The sequence below is a fragment of the Limulus polyphemus genome, unplaced genomic scaffold (assembly GCF_000517525.1).
Source record: "Limulus polyphemus unplaced genomic scaffold, Limulus_polyphemus-2.1.2 Scaffold12, whole genome shotgun sequence".
NCBI classification, from domain to species: Eukaryota; Metazoa; Arthropoda; class Merostomata; order Xiphosura; family Limulidae; genus Limulus; species Limulus polyphemus.
This window is the reverse complement of record NW_013665622.1, coordinates 358,281-369,247: the sequence shown is the minus strand read 5'-3', so window position 1 is coordinate 369,247 and position 10,967 is coordinate 358,281. Positions and strand designations below refer to the sequence as shown.

At 29.9% G+C, this 10,967-nt stretch overlaps 1 protein-coding gene across 4 annotated transcripts in view; it reads right to left on the bottom strand.

Annotated features, from left to right (window-relative positions):
• LOC106478851 (acyl-CoA dehydrogenase family member 9, mitochondrial-like) overlaps positions 1-10,967 on the bottom strand; it is a 37,111-nt gene that overhangs the window by 4,282 nt on the left and 21,862 nt on the right. For all 4 annotated transcript variants that reach the window (XM_022382543.1, XM_013939427.2, XM_022382547.1 and 1 more), the window contains 7 exons: positions 9,636-9,706; positions 9,087-9,206; positions 7,948-8,076; positions 6,696-6,775; positions 4,844-4,970; positions 898-975; positions 570-698 (listed from right to left, as the gene is read on the bottom strand). In XM_022382543.1, coding sequence (XP_022238251.1) covers positions 570-698; positions 898-975; positions 4,844-4,970; positions 6,696-6,775; positions 7,948-8,076; positions 9,087-9,206; positions 9,636-9,706 — 734 coding nt within the window. The remainder of the gene's footprint in view (positions 1-569; positions 699-897; positions 976-4,843; positions 4,971-6,695; positions 6,776-7,947; positions 8,077-9,086; positions 9,207-9,635; positions 9,707-10,967) is intronic.

Genomic DNA, 10,967 nt, shown 5'->3' with positions numbered 1-10,967 from the left:
AGTAGGGGGTTGAAAAACTATTTTATATTGACAAATTGTTCGACAATAACTGTTACAGTGTGAGCTGGATTCAAAATGTAATTTTTTCACAATTTTATTCATGTCACAACACATCAGAATTAGGGTATGAAGTTTTTAACATTGTATTATTTATTTCATGCTATAAATTACTAACTACTACTTTCTTAAATTAACTTGCTTCTTTTCTTCATAAAAACTGGTGAGTCAAGTGACTACAGCATAAATGAGAAAGCATTACATTAGTAATTATTTATAAGAACTTTCGAGGGAAAATAAAGAAGAGGGTATATTAATATGTAAATCACAACATATCTGCTACATCCACTGCTAATGAAATCTTCCACCCAATACCAGGACTCTTCAGGCCAGCTGGATACAATAGATATGATAGAATTAAGATAGAAAGAAATAAGTAACTACTATACAACATGCTACAGAAAAATGAGACAATTAAATTTACAGTAATTTAATGTAGATAAAACAATTCTAGAACTACCAGTGATTTCTTAAAATCCTAGGGTGCAAAAAATATACAATGATAAAGCTACCTCATGATCAGCATTCTTCAACCCAATGCAGTATGAACGAGAAGCTCTGGCCAAAACTGCTGTCATTGCATACACATCAATAGCAACATCAGCTAGTCTCTTCAGCTCCATCTGGTGGTCAACAACTACCTAAGCATCAAAATATAAAAACTAATAATTAACTTATTACATTTTAGGCAGCAACTATTATTATTTATATTTATGTTTGAAACTATAGCTGCTGATACATAAACACATACACACACACACACAAAACAAAACAAATTGCTCTTTAATATATTATGATTTAAAGAAATTGTGAGTATATTTAAAAATATACATATATTACTTTGCCATGTCTTGCCAGCACAAGCTCCACTCCATATTGCAACCTCATTACTGAATATTCAAGCCATTCTGCTGCAATCTGGAAAGGGAAGAAAATATCAGGTTTATATTGGAGGGTGATCCAATAAGAATAACATTATAGGGAAAGTTAACATTGTCACATGAGAACAACACAATTAGAAAAAGGGTATAAATAAGAGTAACAATCATCTTGTGAAGGAAAATAAATACCTGAAGAACCAACAAAGCTATAAGATAAGAATATTATTACAGGGCGATTGAATAAAATTAATATATGGATCTGAGAGCAAGAAACAGCATGAAAAGTGAACACACCTACAAGACAGGAATATTATTTACATGGTGATATGATGAGTAAAAAAAGATTATAAAAATCACAATAAAAATATCACCATTTCCTAAAATGTGATTAAATGTAGATAAAATTAAAACTGTAAATCAGGTGACAGAAAAATGAACAAAGCTTAAAGCATAATTACCTCAGGGGTTACTGAACACAGGCAATATAGGGATACATTAAGTCAAGTAAACAGGAAGAATAAACAAAGCAAGAACATGCTCATCTAGAATATGGTGATGAGCAAGAATAATGTAACGATGTGGTGGATACAAACAAAACACAAGGAAAGAGCTCAAAGACAGAACATGGTAACATGGAGTGCAACTCAAAAACTATTTTTAAATCTGTTAAAAACATAAAATCCAATATGATAAACAACACAAAACGTGACTATCTGAACAGGTAAGGGTGACTGCATATATATATAAGAATAAACCAATGGCCTCAAGAGTGAAAAAAAAAGCAAAATTTAACAGATCTACAACACTACAAATGAATACATGTAAGTTAGATGGTAAGAAGAGAAATATAAAAACCCAAGTTGAGAAAATCATAGTTAGATGAAAAAAATGGCTAAATAACAATAAAACATTAGTCTGATAAATTAAAGATGAAAAGACAGTTACAAGAAAGTTGACAAGTAAAATATAAAATATTGGTATGATGAGTTAAAAAGATATATTTTAAAAATAACTTTAGCCCACAGGTAAGGTAAGAACCTATAATTATCTTAGATGTAACAAGATATAACTGAACATGGATACTTGACCATGATAAAATATTAAATAAACTGGATACCTGAAATATGATAAGATATTAAAGAAACTGGATATTTGAAATATGATGAGATATTAAAGAACATGGTCACCTAATACATACCAAAATAGCAAGGAACCTGGATACCTGAGATATGATAAAGCATTAACCCTCTCACTACAGGAAGGTCAAAGTGTACATGTCATGGTTTTTAAGAGTTATATTCAAAATATAATTAAATTACTTTATTATCATTGTATACAAATATATTTGGCATCAAAATGTAGTTAACAAATCAAATTTTATAAGGAAATATTTAATATGAGAATTGTGACATTTCTCTCAAGGTCTTCCCTCTTCTCCAATTTATTTACCACTTCTCAGCGAAGTATAGAAGTTAACGTAAATTACTTGTTATAACATATATATATTATTCAGGCAAAGCATAATTTTTATAGCCTTCAATCTTATTTGTTTATGGAACCGTCAACTAGGAAATCAGACCCACTTGCCAAGCCCCCCTGTCACATCCTCTTTTCACAAATTGCCAATAGTTCTCTCTGATATTTTATTCTAAAATATTTATAACCAATAGAATGACAAAGCTTTAATCTATCATGTGATATGTTATATTACATTGTTTTCTTTACAGAGAATTGTCTATTTCACCTCCAGTTATAAAATTTTTCTCATGGTATTTACATAAAGTAGGCTTAAGTTTCCTTGACAGTTGACAGCAAAAAAAAACAAAAAATGCAGGTAAGTACTATATTTCTTGTTTTTTATATGTATTCTTTATTTATTATTACAAATGTAAAAGAACAAACTTATTAGGTTTTATAAGGTTAGATTAGGTAGGACAATGAAAAAGAATAATAATAGCAGTTCTTCACAAGGTATGCTTGTGAGCAGCTTGTGCATTATGTAATTCGATATGGTAACATAAGCTGCACATTCATTGAGTGATTTACAACTTGTGTAGTGGGATTACTAGTTAGACATGGTTCAAAAGGCAACAAAACAATAAAAGTAAGTATGAACTGTTATGAGGTTTAAGCTATTTAGGATAAACAATTGTAATTTCATGTTACAATTTGCAGTAATTCTAGATAGAAATGAGTAACCTATACTTAACTTGTATTTTTTAATGGTGGTTACAAAGTTAGTGAAGTTGGCCAAATGGGTATAGAGTTAGGGTAGAGAAAATAAAATATAAAGTTTTACTGAAAAAAAAAAGTTTAATATTTGTTTAGAAGACTTAAAAGATTATACAAATGAAATTTCAGAATTTTCAGACAAAGAAAATTATTTTTAATCTTAACATGCAAATCACTTTGCATACAAAGCAATCAACACTTTGACTCTATATATATATTCATGGATACATTTTAGTAAAAACACTTGATTAAAAAATCTAATTTTTTGTGTACAAAATACTTGTAATGTATGCCTTATTAAAAGTTATAGCATGGAATTCCTGATGGTCGTTTTGGGGGTTATGAACTTGGTCATTTGGACCAAGCCCATATCAAGAGGGTTAAAAAACCTGGCCACCCAGAACATAATAAAGTACTAAAAAACCTGGATAACTGAGATACAACAAGATAGTAAGGAACCTAGTTATTTACAGCAATGCAAAACAAGATAATAATCTGGAGTATGACAACATAATAGTCTGGTTAACCAGAGCAAATTAAAACTGAACCTAGTTACCTCAAGCAAATCAAAACTATGGCTCCTTTGAACATGTCAATTCTCCTGCACCATGACAAGAAAAAAACCTGATAACCTGAGGCATAACATGACAATGGTGAAATATGACAGTGACACAACAGTACTTAGTTGCCCAAGATACAATAGGACAGATATTCTCATCAAAATGTAGCACAATAAAATGAAACCTTAGCTACCCAATGCATATTAAATCAAAAACCTGTGTACCTAAGATACAATAACAGCATGGTTACCCACAGCATGACAAGAACCTGCTTACCTGAGACATAAGAACTTTATTATCTAAGACATGACAATGACCTGGTTACCTAGGGCATGACAAGAGCATTAAAATAAAATAAATAAAATAAAATAAAAACATGGTTACTGACAATGAAAAATTATAGTAACCTAGAACATAAAAAGACAAGATCATACATATGCAAAGCAGGTAAAAACCATGAATATACATTGTGTAATAATCCAAAACAAGCCAGAACATTATAAAACCATAGTTTGATGTAATAATGACACTGTAACTTACAGTGTGATTAGAAAATTTAACAACCTGTAAGCTGATAACACAGGAATAGAAGAAGAATGTGGTTTCTTGTATATTTATAACATAAATAAGATTTGGTAAAAGAAGGGATAATATAGTCACCGGAATTTATTAGCAATAGGGTAGTCTGGAATGAAATAAAAAAAAAGGTTGTTGACAATAAGATATAGCTTACTTCAAACATGACATACCAGAATATGATTTGGTGTCTAATGAGATATAAATGGGCTACTTCAGATAGGTAATATGTAACTTATTTCAAAAGTCCTGGAAGGTGTAAATAATAAAGTGTAAGTAGATTTTTGAAGGGTCGTAAGACAAAACATGGTTTCTCAAGGGATAGTGTTTTTTTAATCACCAAGATTTTAAATATTAAAGTATAAATGTAAATGATGAATAGCAGTGAAGTAGTAAATCCTTTTATATAGCAAAATCACATGATCTCTGCAAAGAAAATTTGCCATGTAGCAAAAACTTTTGGTGTAAAAGTAGAACTCTTGATTAAGTGTAACAAAATAACAGAACTTCCTATGGGCATAAAATCTTGATGCCTACTGCTAAGGATGGATGTACATATCCCCGCAAGTCCATACTTAGTTTCACTCTGTCATTCTTTTGTCGGCTCCTCTGCAAGAGCTTTTGAATGGTAAAGGCTGGATTCATGAATGGGTTACGTAATTTTCTACAAGAGATGTAAAACATAATCTGTTATTTACTATACTTTAAAAATTTTAATGGAATTGAACTGCTATTAATGGTTTACTTAAAAAAACAAGGCTTATGGAGGACTATCCACATTCAATTTAAAACAAAGTTTGTCACAATCCACCTAATGTTACTTTACACAGGCCTATGATGGTTTTATTGTAATGAAATTTTTACATGTTCTACAGTAATTCATGCACACTGAATCCGAAAATGATATCCATTTTTCTCTGTCACGTATAGATTTTTCACAAAACGGTATAATGCAATACATAAAAGAAAGACCACAACACAGAGTTTTGAGACTAAAATATGTAGATTTCACAAAAATCGGGATGAATGAGGATGCATATTTGTTGACATCAACGTTCTTCCCTTTTCTTAAGTTTCTTTGTATTTTTGTTAACAAACATAATAATAAAAAATGTTCATCGTGGTAAACAAAATAATAATTTGATCTAAGTAAGTTTTTTCTTCCTGACTTGTAAAATATCCTTATGTGATACAAAAAAATGAATATTATTTTTGAAATCTGCGTAGCTGAATTATGGAGAATGCATTATTAAAACCAAAACAACTTTTATGAAGTTTAAATTTGCAGGCTTGTTATTAGCCCATCACTTTTGAAATTCTAGGAAAAATTGGTGATGATTTTTCAAGATTTCAAACTAGGGATTTAAATGAAAACTTTCTCACTCTCTGCTAAATTCCAAAATTGATTTACAAAAAATCATCTTTCTTCATTTATCATATTACATTTATGACAAAAATGCATCATAACTATCAGTATTATAATTCAATATCAGAACTTAAATAAAATTCTGTCTTTCTATAACACTACAATAAAAAAATACTGAGAACTAATAATTTTTTCACTTCCTAAAGTATTGTTTACTGTTTGTGTATATAAATTTTTAGCCATGGCATAGTGGCTCATAGAATGGCTTTGAGTTGTTGTTTTTTTATCAAGTACAAACTTTTAGCCCATAGCTCTGTCATCTCTTGACAGATCAGTGAATTAATTACAGTTTTGGACTCGGGAGGTCAAACCATTTTGAATGGTGTATTTGACCACGCCCAAGGTCTCATAGATTAATTTACTCTAATCCTGCCTAAACAAATTTTAATTTGAAGGTAGGCTGGTAGAGATTCTGATAAGTAATAAAATCGAATCAGATATATGCACGCCATACGCTTGGTATTGCTGATGCACAAAAATATAGCTAATAAAAAGGAAAAAAAAAAGGTCTCAGATTAATTTACTCTAATCCTGCCTAAAAAAAATTTCAAGTGCCATGGCTACTGAGGATTCCCTCTTGTTTTTGTACATGTAGCTACACCACTGCAAAGAAATGTACTCGTATATTTTTTTTTTACAAAAATAACTTTTCCCCTCAATCCATCTGAAATACAGATTTCTTCAAATAAGCTTTTTGTTTTAATGATTTTGCAGTATTTATTTAGGTACAACCTAGGCATTTGATTAAATATCTAAAAGTTTTAAATAATATTTCCTGTAATAAATTATTTTTTCTTATTAATGACATTTAGATTTTTAACTGGAACTAAAATACTTCGATGAAAAGAATATAAACTGATTGGTATATTTCCACAATGAGGATTTCCTTTACATCTACACTTTTAAATCTATATAACAGTAATTGCAAATAAAATAAAACAAAATACTACACATTTTACTAACCTGACAACATCCTTAAGTTCCACCCCAGCATGTTGACATCCTACCAAGGAAATATAAAGTCTTAGGATCTCATTGGTTCCCTGTAAGAAACACAACAAGTATAGTGATGCTTTTCAGAGATACTGCAGTGTGTCAGAAGAATTCAGCACCATGTTCTAGTGTATAATATACAAGTTATAGAAATTCTATCCAGGGTCTCATAGAGTGAAAAATAGAGTATAGATACTATATATATTAGGAAAATTCGACTGAATTTAGAACTTTTCAAATAAATAAAAATTATGCAATTGGAAGATGCAAAATAAAAGTTGTAGAATTTAAAACTAAAATTCACAAGTACTTCTGTGAATACAAATATAGTATCAATGCATTTATTTCAAGTTATTTTATGTTATTTGTATCACACTGAGGTACATTTCAATGTTCTTCAATAACAAGATCGATGGCTAGAAAATATATATTTAATCTGGCTCTTGGGTGGATGCATTATTGCATCAATAAACTCTATTGAGTATTTCTTTACAGGTCTCAAACTAAAGTTATTCAAACAATGCTTCTACACAAGATACATAATTAAAATACATAGTCCTCATATTTAAGAAGAAATATAAAGACACGATCTCCAGATTTTGAGATACTTTTAAGATACTAATTTTTTTGGTAGGGGTGAGAACTACACTTCACTATTTATTACTATTATCTATTTACATGCTAGAAGAGTTTAGCATTAGCCAAAGCACATGATTTTGATCTCCTTCCAATGGTGGAGTCTTTATGTGCTACATTTATTGGTGCACCTTCCAGGTAGTGTTGCATCATCCCTAATTCCAGACTACCAACCACAGAGAGACAGCAACCATTTTTAGAACTTATCATTGTTATTACTGTATATCACTTTTTTATAGTGATTTTTATTTTTAACACTAAGTGCCCAATATTTTTAATATGATTACTTCTTCTATTATTTTACACTTGGGGAGTTTGGCACTTTAAGAGTGGTTAATTTCAGAAACAACACTTATGGTTACAAAGTGAGAATAATTCCTGGTTTGAACACACACACACAACAATTTCCTTCCTGAAGTGTTAAATATTAAAATTGAATGGTAAAATGTTGAGTGCTATTTAAGTATAACATATACAGGTTTTTGCAAAATATACAACACAGAAAACCTTTCTAACTTATCAAAAAACTTTTAGGAATCCACACCTTCTCTGAAACTACTGTTAATTATAAGCCTATTTAAATTACCTCAAAAATCATCATGATTCTCGAGTCTCGCAGATACCTCTCAAATGGGTAGTCTTTCATGTAACCAAGACCTCCAAGAATCTGCAGACATTCGCTGATGCTCCACCATGCAACTTCTGAGCTAGCAACCTGTAAAAAAAAGTATACTGTAAATAAGTTTTACATATAAAAGGATTTTTCAATAAAGGTTTTGTACTTGAACAGTTAGTAATCTTAATGCGTCAGGACACAAGTTAAAATGTAAGCAATTACAAAGCAACTTACAACAATGGCGTATAACTATTTTATTCTTCAGTATGATTTTTTTTTTCTGACAGTACATTAGCTGTTTTATATAAAAATGTACAAGTTTAGCTTTTGTTCGCTTCTGAAAACTAATGAAAAAATTGCAGTGTTTTATGATGATAAATGAATACTACTACTCAGAATGAGGTACATAGAAAGACTATATTTTCAAGCATTTCTCAGAGCATATTGTTCCTACACAAAATATAATTTGATGCATTTGAGCCATTTAAAAATAATAAACTCATTACAGGATGTCTTTAGCAGTAATGATCCACTTAATCTTTTTGCTTCAAAAATTCTATATATAACATTCAGTTAGCTTTTATTTTTGTTTTAAATTTCAAACAGGCAGATAAAGAGAAGAATCCACTGTAACAATTAAACAGTTTCCTAACATTGTAGCATAGTTAAGTATTACCTATGTTTTTCTTATGCTTTTTTAACAGCTTAATACACAATTGAGGTCAAATTTCTATTGTATTTATAGAGTGTGGTACTCTGGCTATTCATGTATAGTTGTTATCAGCTTAAAATTTCAATCCTAATATTACAGTCTTTACATTACTGTGAAACATCATACTTTGCAAGTGATTAAAATGACAATGTATATGAGTATGGAGTTACATATCAAGAGGATATATATATTGTTGGAAGTAAATTACCACTACCATTAACTCATCCCAAAAGTTTGGAGAGAAAAAGCAGTCAATCCACCAATATTTGAAAATTTGGAAGTTCATGAAAAGAATTTTTAAATTGATTGGTCTTTATTTTTAAACTAGAAGAGACCTTGAGCAACAAATATATTTGTATGTATTTGTGATAATTAGAGATATAAAAAAAACACTTACCTTGACCATAGCTGCCTCCATAGAACAATCAGGACTCTCCAATGTATCCAATAGTCCAGCTGTTAAATATGCCATGCTCTCCACGGCATAAATACTACAGGTTATCTTTGCTATCTTTTCCTGCAACAATAAGAATTTACAAAATTTAGCAGACAAAATATTATGTAAAGTTGTGTAATAATAATTTTAAAGAGTAAGTTTAAAATTACAGTATGAGTGTTTAGACATATCTTCACTTATTAACATTTCCTAACCTATATTGTTTCTCAAGTGTTTAAGATTTATCTCACACTTGTTTGACTGATTTATGCTAGAGGAATATCTAATACCTTGAACAAGTTTTAAGTTACTTTACTCTCATTTAGAGGTATAGAAACAATGAGAGTACTGCTGAATCATACTTTTTCAAAGCTTAACATTAACTCCTTATTAAAGTTGGGAGAAAATAATAATGTTTGATAAGATATAAGCTTATGAATAGAAAGATATTTAAGTGGTTTTTATTTATAGATTATATGAAACCTTGAGTAGTTTATTTTTCTAATTCACCTGGATCATGTGAAACTCTGCAAGTGGTTTTTTGAATTGAACTCTGTTGATAGCATGTTCCACAGTTACACCTAGAGAGAAATAATTGATATTGTAAGTAGAAAGCTATAGTTTTATCTGATAACAGCAGGAGCTTACAATTCTAAAAATATTCATTCATCACAAGTCTGCAGCTCTAATTTAAAGATATAACTGTATATAATAAAGCCTGAGGTTTTAATTTGAAGTAAATAACACAATCCTAAAGTACTAATTTAAAGAGATATCTGTATAAAGTATAATGGCTAAGGCTCTAATTTAAAAATAATATTACTGTTAACAACATTATCCTGGAGGTTTAATCTAGATATATATATCTGTATAAAATTAAAAGCTTAAAGCTTTAATTTGAAGATATCACTGTGAATAACACAATCCTAGAATACTAATCTAACGATATATCTGTATACAGTATAATGTTTGATGTTTTAATTTAAAAATAATATCACTGTTAACAGTATGTACAATCCATGAGCTCTGAAGATAATTTCTTTGTAAAGAGTACAAGCCAGCAACATGAATTTAAAGATACCACTGTCAACACCCCATCTTGGAGCTCTGAAGCCAATCTTTATAAAAACAATCTTTATTTAGTACAATTTAAGATAACATCACTGTTAAAATCAAAATCCTAGAACTTTAAGAAATAATCTCTTAGTAAATAGCTTAAGCCTAAAGTGCTAATTTAAAGTTAACGTTCCACAGTACAGTCCTACAGCTCTCAAAGAAAGCTTAGTGCACAGATTGAAAATATAAAACCATTCCAAAGAAAAAAATCTTAGGTTATAATTTGATCATCTCTCTGCAAACATAGGACCAAGTTGAACATTTTGTATCTACAAAAAAGCATACATCAAGTATACCTTCAGTAAGAATAAATAAATAGGGAAACATTTAAATCTAGCTGAAATTTCCAAACTATGTAACTCTAGCTTAGCAAAAAACCACCTAATGGTTACATTTTAAGTCCACCTTTAAATATAATAGGTATAATAAAGCTACACTTTTCAAAGGAGTAAAAACGTTCTCATCAAACTGATAAATTGTGAAGTTTTAATACTTTAAATATATAAATGTCCTGCTAGGTTCATGGGTGACTAATCTGGTATCTAATTATATAAATTATTTGTTTTCTTTGTTGAATTTTGTGCAAGGTAGGCTATCATGTCTAATTCTGAAGTATTAGATTAAAGGGATGGCAGCTAGTCAACACCACCCACTGCAAACTCTTGGGCTACTCTTTTACCAATGAATAGTGGGATTGACCATCACATACTTGGTGGGAAGGGGGTG